At 51.0% G+C, this 21,049-nt stretch overlaps 1 protein-coding gene across 10 annotated transcripts in view; it reads right to left on the bottom strand.

Moving 5' to 3' along the window:
• Window positions 1-6,625: 6,625 nt before the first annotated feature.
• Window positions 6,626-21,049, bottom strand: part of ELP6 (elongator acetyltransferase complex subunit 6) — a 38,924-nt gene continuing 24,500 nt past the window's right edge. For 4 of the 10 annotated variants that reach the window (XM_051852513.3, XM_051852512.3, XM_089306389.1 and 1 more), the window contains 7 exons: window positions 19,093-19,170; window positions 17,539-17,617; window positions 15,823-15,893; window positions 11,781-11,899; window positions 10,340-10,541; window positions 8,893-9,039; window positions 6,626-7,183 (listed from right to left, as the gene is read on the bottom strand). In XM_051852513.3, coding sequence (XP_051708473.3) covers window positions 7,055-7,183; window positions 8,893-9,039; window positions 10,340-10,541; window positions 11,781-11,899; window positions 15,823-15,893; window positions 17,539-17,617; window positions 19,093-19,170 — 825 coding nt within the window. In that variant the 3' untranslated portion in view covers window positions 6,626-7,054. Of the gene's footprint in view, window positions 7,184-8,892; window positions 9,040-10,339; window positions 10,542-11,780; window positions 11,900-15,309; window positions 15,459-15,822; window positions 15,894-17,538; window positions 17,618-17,901; window positions 18,824-19,092; window positions 19,354-21,049 lie in introns of those variants that run through there. The other 6 variants (XM_089306391.1, XR_016214860.1, XM_089306393.1 and 3 more) reach the window with 6 other exon arrangements.

The following is a 21,049-nucleotide window of genomic DNA, read 5'->3' as shown; positions in this document are numbered from 1 at the left end:
ATCCCACATAAATACTAAACTATTGTCCATCTATAGATTTGCTTTTTTCTTAATTTAAAAAAAATATTTATTTGAAAGAGTTAGAGGGAAAAGGAGAGGCAGAGAGAGGTCTTCCATCCACTGGTTCATTCCCCAAATGACCACAAAGGCCAGGGCTGGGCAAGGCTGAAACCAGGGTCCTTGAACCCCATCTGGGTCTCCACTATGGAAGGCAGGGGTCCAAGCACTTGTGCCATCTTCCACTGTCCTCTCAGACACACTGCAGGGTGTTGCATCAGAAGCAGAGTAGCTGGAACTTGAACTAGTGTTGGTGTTGCAGGTAGTGGGTTAACCCCGTGTCACAATGCTGGTCCCTAATTTCTTTCTTAGACATCTGATATAAACGAACCATGTGATATATGGTCTTTAGTTAATCTGGCATGTTTCTGAGGTTCAGCCATGTTGTAGAGTGTATCAACATGTCATTCCATTCTAAAATTTATTTATTTATTTGAAAGGCAGAGCAACAAAGAGGGAGAGAGGGGGAGGGAGACAGAGAGAGATCTTCCATCCACTGGTAGCAGGGGCCCAAGCACTTGGGCTATCTTCCACTGCCATCCCAGGCACATTAACAGGGGAACAGCTGAAACTCAAAAAATATGGGATGTCAGTGTTGCAAGTGGTAGCTTAACCTGCTGTGCCATGACACCAGCCCTTGTCATTCCTTTACTGCTGATCAATATTCCATCATGCAGACACATTTTTATCATCAGTTGCTGGACATTTTGTGGTTTTTACTTTTTGGCTGTTATAATGAGCACTGCTATGAACCTTCACATACAACTGTTTGTGCAGACATCTGTTTTCACTTCTCTTGGTAGATATCTAGGAATTGAGTGGGTCACACAGTAAATCAATGTTTAAAATTTAAGAAACTGTCAGGGCCGGTGCTGTGGCCTGGGAAAGCAGTGGGAGATGGCCCAAGTCCTTGGGCCCCTGTACCCCCGTGGGAGACCCAGAAGAAGCTCCTGGCTCCTGGCTTCGGATTGGCCCAGCTCTGGCTGTTGTGGCCACCTGGGGAGTGAACCAGCAGATGGAAGACCTTTCTCTCTGTCTCTCCCTCTCACTGTCTGTAATTCTACCTCTCTATAAGTAAAATCTTAAAAAAAATAAGTATTATAAAAATGTTTCCTATTTCCTTAAAACCAGTTCCAATGAATAACTTCTTGAGACTCCCATTTAACAAATGTTAATATGCTGACGAGAGCTACCCAAGGGAGGCTGGCACTGTGGTGCAGTGGGTTAAACCGCAGCCTACGAAGCTGCCATCCCATATTGGAAGGCAGGTTCGAGTCCCAGCTGCTCTTCTTCTGATCTAGCTTCCTGCTACTGTGCCTGAGAAGGCAGCAGATGATGGCTGCAGTACTTGGTAGCCCTGCCATCCATGTGGGAGATCGAGATGGAGTTTCTGGCAGCTGGCTTTGCTTGGTCCATCCCTGGCCGTTGCAGCCATTTGGGGAGTGAATCAGCAGATGGAAGATCTCTTTCTTTGTATCTTTGACACTCTGCCTTTCCAATGCACAGCAAAAAAATTTTAAGTAGCCAAGGAAAAGAATAAGCAAGGCTAGTATCATTATCTGCAAAGTTATCAATATATTAAAATCTCAACCAGAAAATTATTAGAGGTAATAGTTAAGAAACAAACTGTAGGATGGGGGTGGGAGTTGTGGCAAAGCAGGCTAAGCTGCCACCTTTAATGCCAGTATCCCACGAGTGTCGATTCCTGTCCATCTCCTCCACTGCCGATCCAGCTCTATGCCAATGCATCTGGGAAGGAAGTGGAGGATGGCCTGAGTAGTTGGGCCCCTGTCCATGTGAGACCCCCAGGTAAAGTTTCAAGCTCCTGGCTTTGGCCTGGCCCAGCCCTGGCCATTGCAGTCATTTGGGGAGTGAACCAGCAAATGGAAGATCTCTCTCTCTCCCCCCTCCACCCACCCTCCGCCTCTGCCTTTCAAATAATTCATTTAAAAACCCTGTATGATGAGTTACAAATCTTAGAAAGTCAACTGAACTTATATATGTCAGATTCCACAGAAAAATCAACAGAAACAGATCATTCTTTTTCCAAAGACAAAAAGTACTTAAGAGAGTACTGAACTATTCACTAGTTGTTTTTTTTGTTTTTTGTTTTTTGTTTTTTTTTTGACAGGCAGAGTGGACAGTGAGAGAGACAGAGAAAAAGGTCTTCCTTTGCCGTTGGTTCACCCTCCAATGGCCGCCGCGGCCGGCGCACCACGCTGATCCGATGGCAGGAGCCAGGAGCCAGGTGCTTTTCCTGGTCTCCCATGGGGTGCAGGGCCCAAGCACCTGGGCCATCCTCCACTGCACTCCCTGGCCACAGCAGAGAGCTGGCCTGGAAGAGGGGCAACCGGGACAGAATCTGGCGCCCCGACCGGGACTAGAACCTGGTGTGCCAGCGCCGCTAGGCGGAGAATTAGCCTAGTGAGTCGCGGCGCCGGCCTATTCACTAGTTTTTGTAATAAAATCATACAACCACAATTCTTAAAATGAGAAAATCCCATAAGTACTTCATACAGCTCCACAAAGTGATGATGAGGTTCACCTGTTTCCATTAGTGGCAAAACATCCTTTAAATATTCTCAACAGGGGCTAGCATTGTGGGTTGAGCTGCTGCCTGTGACCCTGTCATCCCATATGGGCGCCAGTTTGAAACCTGGCTATTCCACTTCTGATCTAGTTCTCTGTTAATGCACCTGGGAAAGCAGCTGAAGATGGCCCACTTGCTTAGGCTCCTGCACCCATGTAGGAGACCTGGAAGAAGCACTGGGTTCCTGGCTTCAGCCTGGCATAGCACCCAGTCATTGTAGCCATTTGGGAAGTGAACCAGTGGATGGAAGACCTGTCTCTCTGTCTTTCCCTCTCTATAAATCTGCCTCTCAAACAAACAAACAAACAAAAAATAACCTTGACAGAATACACACACTAGAAAGGCTCCAAATTTAGAACTTCATATATCGGGGCCAGCACTGTGGTGTAGCAGGTAAAACCGCCAACTGCAGTGCCAGCATCCCATATGGGCACTGGTTTATGTCCCAGCTGCTCCACTTCCGATCCAACTCTCTGCTATGGCCTAGGAAAGCAGTACAAGATGGTCCAAGTCTTGGGCCCCTGCACCCACGTGGGAAACCCGGAAGAAACTCCTGGCTCCTGGCTTCAGATCAGCACAGCTCCAGCTGTTGTGGCCAATTGGAGAGTGAACCAGCGGATGGAAGACCTCTCTCTCTCTCTCTCTCTCTGCCTCTCCTTCTCTCTCTGTGTAACTTTTTTTTTAAGATTTATTTATTTGAAAGAGTTACAGAGAGAGGCAGAGAGAGAGAGAGGCCTTCCATCTGCTGGTCCACTCCCCAGATGGCTCCAACAGCTGGAGCTGTGCCAATCCAAAGCCAGGAGCCAGGAGCTTCTTCCAGGGCTCCCACATGGACTCAGGGGCCCAAGAACTTGGGCCATCTTCCACTGCTTCCCCAGGCCATAGCAGAGAGCTGGTTGGAAGAGGAGCAGCCAGAACTAGAACCAGTGTCCATGTGGGATGCCAGCGTTTCAGGCCAGGGCACTAACTCGCTGCGCCACAGTGCCTGCCCCATCTGGCTTTCGAATAAATAAAATACATCTTAAAAAAAAAAAACAGCAAGCCGGCGCCGTGGCTCAATAGGCTAATCCTCCACCTTGCGGCGCCGGCACACCGGGTTCTAGTCCCGGTCGGGGCGCCGGATTCTGTCCCGGTTGCCCCTCTTCCAGGCCAGCTCTCTGCTATGGCCAGGGAGTGCAGTGGAGGATGGCCCAGGTCCTTGGGCCCTGCACCCCATGGGAGACCAGGAAAAGCACCTGGATCCTGGCTCCTGCCATCGGATCAGCGCGGTGCGCCGGCTGCAGCGGCGGCCATTGGAGGGTGAACCAACGGCAAAAGGAAGACCTTTCTCTCTCTGTCTCTCTCTCTCACTGTCCACTCTGCCTGTAAAAAAAAAAAAAAAAAAAAAGAAAAAGAAAAAAGCAGAACATAGGAGAAAGGGTATTATCTAATTTATTATTAGCATGGAAATAGGTTGCCATACTGCAACAAACTCAAAATGAGCTAAAGTGCTAAGTATGTATTTTTTTCCTACTTTACTTTTTTTATTCTGCCCATCAATGAGCTAGAAAACAGGGAGAGGTGCAGGGGTAGCAATCAGCCCATCCCACTTTCTCTCAGACAAGATCTCCAAGACCCAGGAGAAAAGGCTGGAATGCAGTTCCGTGGACTTAACTTGCTTCTGGGCCTTTTCGGTTGTTTTCATCTTAATAACCCCTTAAATAAAACTGACATTCTAAAACTAATTCTTGAACTGACAATCTGAATACAAAACAAATGATCCTGAAAAAATATGTTCACAAAAGCATCCATGAATGTATAAAAGTATCCATGAATAAAGACAAAGGTAAACTACTACTTTCTAAAATATTACTGAGAATGCATCAAGTTGACACTAGGTTTTAACTGACACCAGCAAGAGTGAGGAGGAGCAGATTCTGCACACCTGGGAAAACACAACCGTGTGCCAGGCATTAAAGGTCCATTTTCACACAACTCTGCCCCACTATTAAATTAATAAAAAAATAAGCTAAACCCAAAGTGGGTGGAGGAAAACCTACAAATCATGAACTAAGTGACTCCGCTGTTTTGAGGAGCAGTCTGCTAACACCTGGGGTCAGATCCTGCTGTCACCCAGTGAGCCCACTTCGGGGAGCAGGTGCTACGACTTCAGCACCCCCTCCCTTTTCATGGGCCTCTTCCCTGCTTCACCTGTAGCACTGACCCTGACCTCACCCTCCGCTACCTCTCAATTCTGCTGATTCTCCATCCCTCCACAATATCAGTTCTCTGAGCTCCACGAGTGACCTGATCCATCAACATAAGGAAGCAACAGCTGCTTGTCCCAGACTCCCCAAATAGGTAGCGCAGATAAAATTCACAACAGCGTAACTGTTAACTATGAAAACCAGAGGCCACCTGAAGAACTAAGCAAATGAGAATTTGACACCATTAAATGCTGAACAGAGATAAAACCACAAAATTTAGTGAAAACATTTATAAAGTGACCAAGTACAACTGCAATATGTATTATCATATGAAAGATAAGCTTTGCTGTTCAGTACTGTAGCTCAAATGAAGGCTGGATAAATACCGAAGGAATAATATTCATTAGATCCTTCGAAGAACCACTCTCCTAAATTACTTCTGTTTAAAATTTCTATTTTTTTATTTTTATTTTTTTAATTTTTTGACAGGCAGAGTGGACAGTGAGAGAGAGAGAGAGACAGAGAGAAAGGTCTTCCTTTGCCGTTGGTTCACCCTCCAATGGCCGCCGAGGCCGGCGCGCTGCGGCCTGCGCACCGCGCTGATCCGATGGCAGGAGCCAGGTGCCTCTCCTGGTCTCCCATGTGGGTGCAGGGCCCAAGCACTTGGGCCATCCTCCACTGCACTCCCTGGCCACAGCAGACAGCTGGCCTGGAAGAGGGGCAACCGGGACAGAATCCGGCGCCCCGACCGGGACTAGAACCCGGTGTGCCGGCACCGCAAGGTGGAGGATTAGCCTAGTGAGCCGCGGCACCGGCCCTACAATTTCTAAATACTCCATCAGGGATGAAATATTTTTAAACAAAAGTAGCCATCGTTTCAGTGGGGTAACCTACCTAACAGTGTGATTTGGAAGGAAGGGTGATAAACAGTTTCTGTTTATAAAGATTAAGGAAGGTAAAAGTAAAGAGACAAGGATGCCTGTACCCATCTTCAGCAGACGCCTCTGGTTTCCACCGTGAGGCAACCTTGATTGAGTGGCTGGTTGGGACCAGCTGTCGCCTACCCCTCCTGTAGTCTTCACCAGGGAGGGAAACACTGGTTCCTCGCCAAGGCCCCATCCTGCAAGAACACTGCCTCCCCTCAATGAGACTGTACACACCTGTGCTTCATGTAGGGCCTCGCGTGACCAAGGGCATGGTGTCAGGTCCTCAATGGCCAGGACTCTGAAAAGGAGCAAGGCAGTGGAGAGAAAAGGTCACACCTGCCAGTGGGAAGCCTGTGCCTGGTTTCTGTGAATGTCGGTCAGCAAGTGTGGACTTCGGAGTCAGGCCCTGTTACCTACGGCGGCTCTAAGCTCTGAGTGTGCTTCCAAATCTCTCTAAGCCTATTTTCTCACTGGACTTAAGCACCCTTGCAAGATGAAGATGACAACTAAGCGATAATCCAGGGTTGGGCATGTGGCCTAGTGGTTGAAGATACTGGTCAAGATGTGCCTGCATCCCACATCAGAGTGCCTGGGTTCAGCTCCTGGCTCTGGCTCCTGAATCCAGCTTCCTGCTGATACAGATCAGGAGAGACAGGGGTGATAAACCGGGTGACTGGGTTCCTGCCACCCGTGTAAGAGACCTGCCTGAGTTCCTGGATCCCAGTTTTGTCCTGGCCAGGCGGCCACCGTGGGCATTTGGGGAATGAACCAGCTTTTTCTGTCTCTTTCAAATTAAACAAAAAACAAGCAAACAAACAAGAAAAAAAAAAAAAAACTAGAAAAAAAGAGAGCTAGAGAGCGAGAAACAGAGGCCCCAATATGGGAACTCACTTCAATGCAGCCACGATTACACTAACTGTCACCCTGGGCACTGCCATCCAGAAGCATCTCGTGGGCACACTCATGCTCACTCTGGCTCTACAAGACACAATCACAAAGAACGCGCAGTTGGAGCCAGACTGTATTTACAAGGCAAGCTTCAAAGGCTCTTTCCACTAGGATTCAATCCAGTCTCTCCCAGCACAGGCAGGGGTGTGGATTCCTCACGGTGTTTTCTGAACAGGGCTCAGAAGAGCAAAGGCACACCATGGCTGCACAGTCTAGCCGGGTCCCAGTGGAGCTGCCAGCCCAGCCTGAAACAGCACCAACAAAGACGTAAAGACCCCTTCCTGCTCGGTTGCTTTATCTTCCACGTCCGAACAGTCCGAGGTAGCTTCAGCTGCTCTTAAGTCAGGTCACAGGATGGCAGGAGACATTCCTCTTGCGAAAAAGGACACATTCTTGTCCTGTATCTTGTACTGGAAAGTGAGGCTCCGATCCCGCCGGGCTGTGGACTGTGACGGCCTCCTCCACAGGATCCTCAGCTGCAGAGACAGAGCAGAATGAAGGAGCAGCGGCCCCAAGCCCCTGCTCCACTGTGGACCCCATCCTGCCCTCTCCACAGCCTTTGACTGGGCCACCTCTGAGATCCCAGTGAGACACACCACAAGGCAATGGGACCAGTTCCTAAAATACAGCTTACTAGCAGCCAGCTAGAAATGAGGGCTGCCACGGTGTGACAACAGTCACATTTTCTCTTACAGAAAATACAAAAGAGAAAGAAAAGTGAAAAGAAGAAAAGTCCTCCAGAGAGAAACCACGGAGGTAGTTTTACGTACTCCCCTCGTTCTCTCAGCGCGTGGTTTTGTACTGCTGCCTAGTCTGTGAAAATGCACACATTACTGCTCGCAGGTTCCATGCAGGGCCACAGGGAGGCTGCGTGTGTATGCTGATGATGTTTCTGTGGACAGAACTGCTCGGGGGACCGGCTGCAAAGACCTCCGCTGCCTGTTGTACCCGTCTCCTCATGCTGGGCGACCAGCGCTATGACGGCACTGCTGGGCTTGTGCTTTTGCGTCACCTACTGGACTGATCGCTGAATAACTCAGGGCCAAGACTCCCAACCACCTGTACCACGTCAGGAGTGGTCAACAGGGCGGGCATTGCGAGCAGTGGTGAAGATGCCACTTGGAACATCAGCATCCAATGCTGGAGTGCCTGGGTTTGAGTCCTGGCTCTGTGTTCAATTCTAGCTTCATGCTAGTGTACATCCTGGGAGGAAGCGGGTGATGGCTCAAGTATTTGGGTGCCTGCCACCCATGTACAGGGCCCAAACTGAGTTCCAGGCTCCTGGGTTAGACCTGGTCTAGACCTAGCTATTGCAGGCATTTAGGGAATGAACAAATGAATAAAAAATCTGACTCTGTCTCTCAAATAAAATGAAGGAAAAAAAAAAAAAGGCGTGTTCAAAATGAAGGTAACGGGCTGGTGTTACAGCACAGTGGGTTACGCTGCCACTTGCAATCCTATATGCGAGTGCCAGTTTTGAGTCCTGGCTGCTCCAGTTCTGATCCACCTCCCTACTAACGCATCTGGGAAAGACGCCAAACACAGCTCAGTGCTCAGGCCCTTGCCACCTATGTGGGAGGCAACGGTGACTGCCTCACTTCTGGCTTCCATCTGGCCCAACCCAAGCTGTTGCAGCTGTTTCAAGAGTGAATCAGCAGGTGGAAGATTTCTCTTTGTGTGTGTGTTTCTCTCTCTCTCTCTCTCACTCTGCTTTTTAAATAAACAATCTTAAAAAAAAAAAAAAAGAAAAGAAAAAGTAAACTGGCAGTTAGGTGCAGTCTCAGGCTGATTCCGAAAGAACACTGTGAGACGGCACAGAGCCACACGGGCCTGTCCTGGGGCAGAAGCAACTTCCTTCCCAGGGCAGATCTCTCAGCTCCTGCCCGAGGCTCTGAACGTTCCGCAACAGCAGCGGTGGGCGTGGCAGCACTCAAGTCCATGGCTACGGCCCCTCAAGCCTTCGTTACAAAATAAAACAGGGCTCACCGGAACTGACAGAGCCTGTCACAGCCTGCAGAGGACTTCTGCTGTTCTCTGCAGCCGGAGCCCTGGGTCCACTCCTGACAGCTGGCTCCCTTTTGGGAGAGCTCTCCTTTGATCCCAGAGGGAACCCTGCGGGCCTGACACTTTCGTCCGTGCAGTCTGGACTCAGGCACAGCAACTGTAGCCCAGTAAGCCCATTTACCTGCCCGTGCACATCCTTGCAGAAGCCAGTGGCCAGGCCCTCGGTCCGCAGGATAAGGTGGCTCTGATGACTGAGACCAATCAGCAGGGTGTTGTTTTCCTCATCTTCCGCGTCTCCACTGTCATGCACAAGGGCCACCATGTTTCCCTACAACACACAGGATGGAAATCTGCTCCTACTGGAAGGGACAACGAGGCCAGGGAGTCCTGGGCTCTCCACTCCCTTGTCCACTCTCTCACAGGTCCCCCTCCCTGCTGCTGCGTAAACAGCCCCTCTGCAGGAAGGACCCCTGCCTGCAGGGATCCTGCCCGTTTACTGGACTCATGCAGCTTGTGTGTCTAGCTCAGTTCATCTAAAACCAAGCTTACTCCATGGCCTTGAATTCCCAAGTGGTATTAAAAATGCCAACGTGTAGCAGGCACCAATTCATCCAGTCAACAGCTCCTGAGCACTTGCTGCGTACCAGGCCACGCAGAGCGGATAAGGGATGAGAGATGGAGACGCTGGAAACAGAGCTGATGAACAACGTGGGAGCCGGCCACGCAGCAGGCCGAGCTGCAGAAGGCGGCTCTAACTACTTCACCCTCACCCCTAGCCTTGGCTGTGTCCTGCGAGCTCTTTTCATTTCCTGCTTTTCCCAGTCTCTCCACATCACCCAGGTTCCTGTAGCACAACTGTACCACGACAGCCTCAGAAGCTGCCTGAACACAATCTCCAGGCAGGACTCACACCCGAGTGCTCAGCACGCACTGCTGGAAACCCACACCCTGCAGCTTCTCCACTGCTCTGCGCTCAGCCTGACCACACCACGCTGATGTAACAGAGCACCGAGCGCCACGGGCTGCATCACCCCTACAGAAGGGCGGCCAGCACCAGGGGTTGGACACAGTGCCGGTGAGTCACAAACTCCATCTCACTTAAGTCTTGCAGTCAGGCACCTGTGAGACAGGCAACCTCAGCATTCTCATTTCACTGGTGGATCTACTCTTACCATTAAAATCTCTATCACAGCATAATCTCCACTTTTGTCTCATAATCTGATAAGGAAGATCCTGTCTGATGTCTTCCCCTTGTACTGTACAATTATTTTTTTGGTACTTCACAGTGTTTAAAGTAGATTACACCTGTTATTTCAGCTGGCATCAAAATACACTCAGGGATGATAATCCCTTGGCCCAGGACACCCTGGCAATGTGTGGCAGGGTGGGACGGCAGCATCACCATACCCAGCCAGCCCCACTGGACATAGTGCCAGTTGTCTCTCTAATTTTGAGGGATTTGTCAGTAATGGAAAGTAGGCAAAAGCAGTGAGGGCAGACCAGTAAGTTTCTCAGCCTGCCAGGGCAAGGCCAAAATCCCAAGCAAATAAACAAAATCATCACCACACTTTGAGTCTGCCCCTTCTGGACTCAGAGAGGTGAGAGAGAGACAGCAGCTCCACTGGTACCTTCAGTTCGCAGCACACGGTGGCTCTGCAGTAGTGGACAAAGTCCAGCACAGCCACCGCTCCCATGCCCAGGCTCAGCAGCACACTGAGGTCGTCCACCAGCAGCACTGGGCACCTCCATGCAGCTGCCCCATTGTCTGTGGGTGTCAGGGCCTCCCGCACAAACTCGTACAACGGTTGCAGGTTCCCAGCACTGGCCTCCCTGAAGACAAAGGACAAAAGTCATCTGAGTTCCTTCTCTACAATGTTTACATGGGACCAATGGCCTCCCAGGACAGGGCTGGAGCAGGCCAGCAACAGTGGCACAGTCTTCAGTATCAAGGGATTCACAACTGGAAAAGAAAAGGCATGCAATGCAGACACAGGTGAGTGAATCATTTCAATTCAAGTACTGCCTGAGGCCTGCTAGGTATAAAGCACTGTGCTAGAAATTGGGGGACACATGGATTGGTATTGTGGTGCAATGGGTTAAGTCACCAACTGTGATGCCGGCATCCCATAAGGGTATTAGTTCGAAACCTAGCTGCTGCACTTCTGATCCATCTGCTTGCTAATGAGCCTGGGAAAACAATGGGAAGAATGGCTAGGTGCTTGGGCCCCTGCCCCTTCGTGGGAGACCTGGAGGAAGCTCTGGGCTCCTGGTTTCAGCCTGGCACAGCCCAAGCTGTTGCAGCCATTTGGGGAGTGAAACAGTAGACAGAAGATTTTTCTGTCTCTGCCTCTCTCTCTGTAACCCTGCCTTTCAAGTAAATGAAAATAAATCCTTAAAAAAAAAAAAAAAGAAAAGAAAGAAATTGAGGGACACAAAAATAAACAGTCCTAGCAGAATCTTAAGAGACACCAACAGGCCCGGAGCCCAGGAGCTTAGGGCATTTGGGGGGTTAGCTCTGTTTGGCTAAGCAGGAGAAGCCTGCAGTTCCTGACCTGACAGGATGGAGCATAAAACACACAACACACACACACGGCCAGATAATAAATATTAGGCTTGTGGCTCATGAGGTCCCTGTCTAAACTCTTCACCGTGTTGCCTTAGCACAAACAAGCAGGGACCAAACACACAAGTAAAATGCAGCTGTGCTCTAATGCAACTTTATTTGCAGACACAGGAAGCTGGCCCACAGCCTCCAGTTTGCGGATCCCTGTATCAAACCAAGAACAGAGCAAAGCTGTGCGCTAGGGCTCTAAGCCAGGGCTGGGAAGCGAAGCATCTCGCTCTAGCACGTTCTCAGATGACACTTTCCATAGCTCTGGGGACAACGTACGCTCAGTCCACGGTCACAGCCACAGGTTTTCCCACAATGCTGCAGCACCAAGTGGAGTATCTGACTCCTGACGCCAGCTGCGCCTCCCCCAGAACAAACAGAAGGAATCACAAGCTGTCTGGGCTGTCCGGGCCCATCTGCCTGGTGTGCACTTCTGGGCTGGGCCCCGGCAGACTGACCTGAGAAACTGCAGGGGGTGTGGATCCTCCTGAGCCTGAAAGAAGACATCCACCGAGGACTTGAGACCCTCCAGGAACACAAGCTGCCCACGTTCCCGTGCTGCGGCCAGGCTGACACCCTAAACGTGATGGAGAGGACAGTGAGTCACTGTGCCTTGTAGAGGGCAGCCCATCGGAGAGGCCAGCTGACAGCTAGAGGCCACAAGCCACACCCCCAACCCTGCACATGTGCACTCCACACGCAGGCCTGTGTCCTTCCCCCAGGGTGCTCCTATCCCACAATTCTCTCTTTTTCTTTTCAAGTGCATTTCTATTCACTGTCACATTAAAAAAAAAAAAAAAAAAAAACCATACGTATTTGTTTTTATGACTACTCAGTGTTGTTATTCAATCTGTAACAGTAACATGAATTTTCTTTTTTTTAAAGAAACAGATTTATTTATTTGAAAGGCAGAGTTACACAGAGAGAGACAGAGTGAGAGCTTCCATGCAGTGGTTGACTCCCCAAATGGCCACAAAGGCTGGTCCTGGGCTAATCCAAAGCTGGGAGCCAGGAGCTTTTTCCAGGTCTCCCACATGGGTGCAGGGGCCCAAGGACTTGAGCTATCCTTTGCTGCTTTCCCAGGCACATTAGCATGGAGCTGGATTGGAAATGGAGCAGCTGGGATCTGAACTAGCACCCATATGAGATGCCTCTGCTGTAGGCAGTGGCTTTACCCACTATGCCACAGTACTGGTGCCTGACGTTTCATTTAAAAAAAAAAAAAGGGAAGCGCCAGCATCCCATATGGGCGCCGGTTCTAGTCCTGGCTGCTCCTCTTCCAATCCAGCTCTCTGCTATGGCCTGGGAAAGCGGTAGAAGATGGCCCAAGTCTTTGGGCCCCTGCACCCGCGTGGGAGACCCAGAAGAAGCTCCTGGCTCCTGGTGTAGCTCTGACCATTGCGGCCAATTGGGGAGTGAACCATCGGATGGAAGACCTCTCTCTGCCTCTCCTCTCTCTGTGTAACTCTGACTTTCAAATAAATAAATATATCTTAAAAAAAAAAAAAGGATTTATTTATTTATTTCAAAGGCAGAGTTACAGAGAGGCAAAGGCAGAGAGAGTGAGAGAGAGAGAGAGGTCTTCCATCCGCTGGTTCACTCCCCAGATGGCTACAACGGCCAGAGCTGCGCCAAAAGCAGGAACCAGGAGCTTTTTCTGGCTCTCCCACATGGGTGTAAGGGCCCAAGCAGTGGGGCCATCTTCTACTGCCTTCTCAGGCCATCAGCAGGGAGCTGGATCGGAAGTGGAGCAGCCAGGATTCAAACCAGTGTCCATTGGGATGCTGGCAGTGCAGGCGGCAGCTTTACCCGCTACGCAACAGTGCTACCCGTCTTCTGACTTTTAAACAAGCCATGGATGCCAAGTGGAGGCTGACTGGAATACAGTAAGAGCTCGTTACGGGGAAGCACCACCGCTTTTCCCTCTTCCTTTCCCTGAGGCAGTGCCCTGTCAGAGTTGGGGTGACAGCAGCCCCTGATGCCCTAGGTCAGGAGTCAGCAAACGTTCTCCACCAAGGACCGGGTGGGCGCTGCGGCTCAGGCAGTCTCACTGCAAACTTTCGACTCTGCGATTGTGAAGTACCAGCAGGCAGAAACTATTTGAGGCCAGCGCTGCGGCACAGCGGGTTAAAGCCTGGGCTTGCAGCACCGCAAACTATATGGCTGCTGGTTTGAGTCCCGGCTGCTCCACTTCTGATCCAGCTCTCTGCTGTGGTCTGGGAAGCAGCAGAAGATGGCCCAAGTACATGAGCCCTTGCACTCAGGTGGGAGACCCGAAAGAAGCTCCTGGCTCTGGGTCAGCTCAGCTCAGCTCTGGCCGTTGCCATTATGGCCATTTGGGGAGTTAAACAGCAGATGGAAGACCTCTCTCTCTTGGCTCTAACTCTCTGTAACTCTTTCAAACAAATAAAATAAATATTATTTTAAAAAAAGAAACAATTTGAAAATGAGCAATCTACCTCCACCAAAGATGGGGCAGCCTCTGCAGCTCAGGCAGTCTCTGCTGTAAAGTAACAGCAGCCAGAAACAACTAGGAACCAGTGTGGCTGTGCTCAGTGATGCCTCACTTACCAAACACAGGGGACACAGACATTCGGTCTGTCCTCCCCTGCTCCAGACCAGGACTGCTTGAATACAGTTCTCCATGAGGTACCTGGTCAAGAATCCCTTCAGATGCCTGATTAAAATGCAGATCCCTGGGCCTGATTTCAGATCTCCAGAGGGAGGACCAGGCCAAGATATACATTTCAACAAACACCCTGGGATGGTGACATGGTCTCAACACGTACCCCACTGCTCTGTGTGTGCTGACAGGTCACAGGGAGCTGGTCAGACTGCCCTGCCCCAAGGTCAGGTCCCAGCAGCTCATTCACACACCAGAGACCCAGCGTCCTCCATCATTAACACCATTGGCTCCCAAGGTTGCTCCTATCAGAGCAAGACTCCCAACCATCCCTCTGCACTTGCGCTGTGGGAGCCTACTTAGGCAAGAGGCCCGCCACGCCAAGCATCACAGGCACGGAGCTCCCACTCCAGGACTTTACACGCCTACTGCGTGTGCCATTCCTGCTCTGCAGATGATGACTCAAGAGTAAGAGGGAAGTGGCCCTCTGGGATGGGAGCCCACAGCTTTCTCATGGGGAGCACGGATGCCAGAGCCACAGGGACGTGCAGAGACCCGGAATGCAACGCGGACAGGGACGTACAAGAACCCGGAATGCAACGTGCACAGGGACCCTGCAGAGACCAGGAATGCAACTCGCACTGAGACGTGCAGAGACCCGGACTGCAACTCGCACTGAGACGTGCAGAGACCGGAATGCAACGTGCACAGGTACGTGCAGAGACCGGAATGCAATGCACTCAGGAACATGCAAGACCCAGAATGCAGCCGGCACCGCGGCACACTTGGCTAATCTTCCGCCTGCGGCACCAGCACCCCGGGTTCTAGTCCCGGTTGTGGTGCCAGATTCTGTCCCGGCTGCTCCTCTTCCAGGCCAGCTCTCTGCTGTGGCCCGGGAAGGCAGTGGAGGATGGCCCAAGTGCTTGGGCCATGCACCCCATGGGAGACCAGGAGGAAGCACCTGGCTGCTGCCTTCGGATTGGCACAGCACGCCGGCCATAGCGGCCATTTGGGGGGGTGAATCAACAGAAAAGGAAGACCTTTCTCTCTGTCTCTCTCTTTCACTGTCCACTCTGCCTGTCAAAAAAAAAAAAAAAAAAAAAAAAGACCCGGAATGCAACGTGCCTAGGGACGTGCAAGACCCGGAATGCAACGCACATTCCTGTGAAGACTGCGCTCCCTGAGTGCTGGCCCTCCCTTCCAGCGCAGCACGTCCTCCTCCTCCTCCAAGGACGGAAAAGACCTAGTTCACCTTTCCCCTGCACCTTCCCTGCTTTCTCCCAGGCAGTGAGTTGGCCCCACAGTAACACGGGCATTTCAAGATCATTGCTGGTGAGCGGCCTGGTTTTCTCGCTAAGACTGACCTGTCCAATACCAGTCACGACAGGAAGCAGCAGCAGCGGCTGCTCAGTTCTCTTCAATAAGCCCATGTGTTCACAGGTCACAGGTCACAGCCCAGGCTAAGTCACAGGCTCCACTGGCTGCTGGCTCTCTTAGTCTTGTCTGCCTGCATCTGATGAGATGAGGGGCAGACCAAGATAAGGTGAGGGGACACAACAAAAGTTCTCCATCCCCCAACTGGGTCTCACGCTCTAGACTTAGGGAGAGACAGTGGGAAGCCCCTAACCCAGACGGACCAAGATCAAAGCCGCACTGAGGAGGAGAAAACCTTAACAGGTTGAGAATCCGTAGAGAAGGGTTCGATTAAATGACATCCACAAACCACAAAACTCTTTAGACAAGAGGCTGAGGAGCCCGTGGCGTCCTTAGTCCCTTGATTGCTAAATCCTCTACAACTCAAACAGGAAAGCCTGCTCTCTCGGGGCCTCACCCCGGTGGCCAAGAAGTAATCCCACCACGAGGTCTAAGATGCTTACCAGCTTCTGTGCCACGATGTTGTAGTGACTGAAGGACTGAAGGAGTGCCACAAAGCAGACTTTACAATTCGCTAGAAAACAAAAATACACTTTTTAACTAATCTGTGTACAACCAGCCTCATATAGCTCACACATCCAGAACGAAACGCACGGAGGTGGGACTAGAGACCTAGAGGTCTTGCAACCTAACCTTAAGTCTAAGATGTCTTTTTCTCATATTTATCAGTTACATCTCAGGCCTCCCAACTAGTAGTGTCTGTGTCTCCCTCTCTCTCTGTCACTCTGCTTTTCAAATAAGTAAGTTTTTAAAGATTTATTTATTTATTTAAAAAGCAGAAATAAGAGAGAGAGAGATCTTTCATCTGCTAGTTCACCCCCAACATGGCCGCAATAGCCAGGGCTGGGCCAGGCTGAAGCCAAGAACATGGATCTCTATTTGGGCCTCCCATGTGGATGGCGGGGTCCCAAGTAATTGGGTCATCTTCCACTGCTTTCCCATGTACATTACCAGGGAGCCAGATCAGAAGCAAAGCAGCCAGAACTTGAATTGGCTGTCCCTGCAACTGGTGTCCTAACTGCTGCCCTAAACACCTGCCCTGAGATGTACTGTCACATGCATTATAGGCACTCAGTTTTGTTCTACTGTAAAGACACTGTGCCTTTTTCAATGTTTGAGTTGTCATATAAGGACACCTCTAATAGTTTAAGGAAAGTAGAACTAAAAGAGTTTATTTTGGTGCCAAACTATTTTGAAATCCATGCCTAGTTTCTTTCATGATGCATAGTTCCATGATTTTTTGAAGATCTTTCATACAAATGATTTTGGGGAACTGGTTTCATGTCCAACAGTAAAAAAGGAGGAGCAAAGAAGCTCCAGGTACCTGACTGAAGCTTATTAACTCTAACAATTTACGTGAAGATTCTCTTGCTTTTTCTATGCTAACAATCACATCCTCTGAAGAAGAAAATCACCTTCAAAACTACGTTTGCAGGGGCTGGCGCTATGGTGTAACTGGGTAGAGCCACCATTCCACATGGGCACTGGTTCGAGTCCCAGCTGCTTCACTTCTGAGCCAGCTCTCTGCTAATGGCCTGGGAAAAGCAGTGGAAGATGGCCCCAGTGTTTGGGCCCGTTTCCCACACGGGAGACCTGGAGGAAGCTCCTGGCCATCTGGGGAGTGAATCAGCAGAAAGAAGATGGCTCTGTCTCTCCCTCGCTCTACAACTCTTTCTAATACATATATACATCTTTTTAAAAAAAACTATGCCTACAACTATGACTACCAAAGGTCTACCCTGGCACAGCACACATTCCAGGAGAACTCTCTGATAAATGAGTCCTTCCCTTCATCTGGCTCTCTTCTTTTTCTAATCTAATTCCATGTGGAAACTGCAGTGGCCGTGATCTTCAGGAAGCTCCTGCTGCCAGGGCAAAGTGTCAGTGGGGTTGAGGGCCCAGAGGCCTTAAGGTACACATGGACTCAGAGAGGCAGCTGCGGCACAACAGGGAGGGGAAGGGAAGGCAGGGCTGCCGTCGATGGGCACATGCCACTCTCAGCTGGGGCTGGGCTAGTCCTCTGTTACCTAATAACTCAGCCCCACGGCCACCCAAGCACCAAAGCCCTGGCTACCAAGGACCCTCCCCACTGCTTCCGGAGACAGCCTGTATTTGTTTGCTGCCGAAGCTTCTTTCCCTACACTCAGTGGGTGCCAGACCTTTGAGGTAGAAGGAGAGAAAGTGATGCACAAGGAAACTGCCATCTGTCCTGGCATCGCACAGCAGAGTCAGTTTCCCCTGAAAAATTAAAAACACATGGACACACTTACAGATGAGCCTGCCTGGAAGGAGGGGGCCCCCATGTAGAAATCCACCCCCAAATCTCTACAGCTAGAGCATGCATTTTTAAATGATACAAGTTTACCCCCCAAAAAAGAAAATAAGTCAAAATTACCAAAAAAAAAAAAAAATCGTGATTTGTTGCCAGTATTAAGTTACTCGTAAGGGGCAAAGCACATCACTACCTCTACTTTCTCAAGGCCAATGAGAGAAAAAAATTCCTCCTCTTGCTCACTCCTCACCATAGTAACTCAAGGGCCAGCAGAACTGGGTCCTGAACAAAGGATGCTTTCACCATCAGACTTCAGGGAAAATCATGACTGCCAGGATCGGAAGGGACCTCCAGAAAGGTCTTCTAGCTTCCTCCCTAACTGTGATTGTGTTTTTTGGGGGAGGGGGCATTTTTAACAAAGACCTCCCCATGGCCCTGGTTCAGGGCAAGCTCTGATGCGGAGAGTTCTGGAAATACAGCTAACGGTGGTCTCTGCGATACCTCCAGGCACCTGTAGTTCTGTCACTGACAGGGAAGGTTAGGATCAAGCCCCTCGGTGCCACGGGCCCCTTCCAAGTGGCTGACTTCTCTGGGACCCAGGTTGGGATTTTTTTCCTGCACAAGATATACAAGGTCACACGCCAGAGCTCTGAATTCTCTCCTAGAGCTGCCACTTCCTGGAGCCCACTTCAGTTCACCATTCCCCGGCTTCGATCCTGAGCTGAGCTGAGCTGAGCTTTGGAAGCGTTCCAGGGAACGCCACCTGGGACTTGCGAGTCACTAACTACTGCGTAGCCAAAAGGCACAGGGATCTACCGGAAGCCTCAACGTGCCTGGCGCAATGGGGTTATAAAAAGGCGTCACACACGTTGTACTGTGGCTGTCTGGAAAAGGTTACCACTTTATTAGGAAAACAAAGATTACGGAGTAAGCCCGACACGCGTTAACATATGAAACATTTCGAGGTGCCGCGGAGTGCGAGGCCGTGCAAAAACGGCGGCCGGGCTGTGGTACCCAAGGCGGACTTGGTACGACCCAAGGTTGGCTGCGTGCAAGAGCAACAGCGGTCATGCTCCGGGGCCACAGGCAGACTCAGTGCGGTGCAGGAGCCGGTCCCACGAGCACCGCCGACACCCAAACTCTCGTCCCGGGCGCGGGGGACCCCCCCATCCCTGTGGACATAAGCCAGTCAGAGTTCGGACATGGATCCTGGAAACTCTGAAGGGACGCACAGCCCGTGTGTACATGCGACGTCCAGCGGCCGGCCTTCCGGGGGCCCAAGTCTCCAGCCCAAGCCCGCCCGCTACCGACTACAAATCCCAGGCGCCAAAGGATGGACGCCGTCGCGCCTTTCCCAGCGGGCCACGCGCGCTGTGCCCCGGATGCAGTGTTCCGCCATGCTCCCTCGGCCCGCCCCCTTCCGGGCTGCGCGACATCTTACCTGCTCTGCCTTGTCAGGCGTGGTGTTGAGAAGGTTATTAAGTTCCGGGAACATTTCCGAACTCCGGGGACTAGCGCCCTGGATGAGAAACAGAGGTGCAGCAGGAGTGACGGAGGCTGAAAAGCAACCTGCACCCACCAACGCTGGCGACGCGCGATGGAGTGCGCATGCGTCTGCAGCAGCCAATCAGGCGGGCCCCGCACTAGGGCCTCTGCCCACGCATGCGCGTCTAGTCAGGGGTCATGGAAGCGGTGCGCGAATATGGGGGTGCCCACTGCTTGCTTGGTTTGCGTGGCGGGTGGGCCTTTGCAGTGCTGACCTTATGCCATGGTCCTTGCTCTCTCCTCGCCCCCAGACCATTGTCCCTTCACGCATGGCGCAGCTTGGTCTATATGGGGGAACAAGATGGGCGAAGCTGCCCACTGGCAAGCAGAAAGCAAATAGAAACACGGAATCACATCTTGAAACTCGTATGGAGAAAAAGCAAATGCACGAGGGGAAACAGTGGGTGTCGGAGGAGTATCAGCACTGGAGGATGTCAGGGTCGCCTGACTCGTAGTGTGGGTGGACCGCACCCCGCGTGCCCCTCCCCAAAGCCTTTCCACGGTTTGCTTCTCGGGGGTGCTCCTTCCCAACCTCAGCCGCCTGGAAAATCCCCCACCAACTCCGCCAACGCCTCCTTCTCCTTGCGTGTTTTCCCCCCATAAAACCTAAACCTGTTACACCATTTGGAGTGTTTATTATTACCACTAACAAAACATTTATTTACGGTGTGGATGTTGGCATAGTGGCTAAGGTTTTCCTTGGGACACCTGCATCCTATCCTGGTGTTTTGAGTTCCAGATCTGCTTCCACTGAATGGGAGCTTTGTCTCTCTGCCTCTCAAATAAATAAAACTGTTAAAAATAAAAGATGCTTATGGTAAAGGAAAAAAAAAAAGCAATTTGATTTTTTTCTAACAACAAAGAGAAAAGATGCCTGCATCCTAGATGGGAGAGCTGGTTCCAGCCCTGGCTTCTCTAAATTTTTTTTTTTTTTTTGAATTTATTTGAAACATACAGTTTCAGAGAGAGGTAGAGCCAGAGAGAGAGAAATCCCAGCACTTCCATCTGCTGGTTCACTCCCCAAATGGCCGCAATGGCCAGAGCTGAGCTGATCCAAAGCCAAGGGCAAGAAGTTCTTCAGGGTCTCCCATGTGGGTGCAGGGAGCCAAAGACTTGGGCCATCTTCTACTGCCATCCCAGGCCATAGCAGAGAGCTGGATCAGAAGTGGAGTAGCCGGGTCTAGAACCGGTGCCCATATGGGATGTCACTGCTTCAGGCCAGGGCGTTAACCCACTGCACCACAGCGCTGGCCCCTCAAACAACATGTTTTTTTAAAAAAACAGTGGTAGGGCTGTGGGGAGCAACCCGGACTAGACTAAGTTACTGGAATTAAGACTTATTCTATGCATCTGCTCTCCCACAATATGGCACTGGGAGAGGAGAAAACAGCTTCTACGCAGCTGCCTCTTGCCAACTTGAGTGATGACCTCCAGGAGCTGATCCTGCTCCTGATTGGAGGAGAGCAGCATACTCGGCATGTGGGCAGCCGAGTTGGGATTGGTGGAGGAGGACTATAAAGGAGGAGAGAGACGGCATGCACCAGGAACATCTAAGGGGAACATCTATCTGAAGGAACACCTGTGCAGCCCCCGAGAGAGCCGGCCGGCGGTGTGCCGCTCCCCCGCGGAAGTGGGGAATGTGGCAGGGGGAACCGCCCTTCCACGGAGGTGGAAGGGACGGTAGCCAACCCGGGAAGAACCAGCAGCAAACCCGGGGAGGGCCGAGCAGACAAAAGAACAGCGCAGGGTCCTGTGTCGTTCCTCCACGAAGACGGGGAGCGACATAGGGCTGGTGTTGTGGTATAATGAATAAAGCTGCCACTTGCGATGCCAGCGTCCTGTATGGGTGCTGC

This window comes from Oryctolagus cuniculus, chromosome 10 (assembly GCF_051225735.1).
Source record: "Oryctolagus cuniculus isolate XC-2025 breed Fujian yellow rabbit chromosome 10, ASM5122573v1, whole genome shotgun sequence".
In the NCBI taxonomy this organism is placed as follows: domain Eukaryota; kingdom Metazoa; phylum Chordata; class Mammalia; order Lagomorpha; family Leporidae; genus Oryctolagus; species Oryctolagus cuniculus.
The sequence above is the reverse complement of the archived record's forward strand: the minus strand, read 5'-3'. Positions and strand labels throughout refer to the sequence as shown.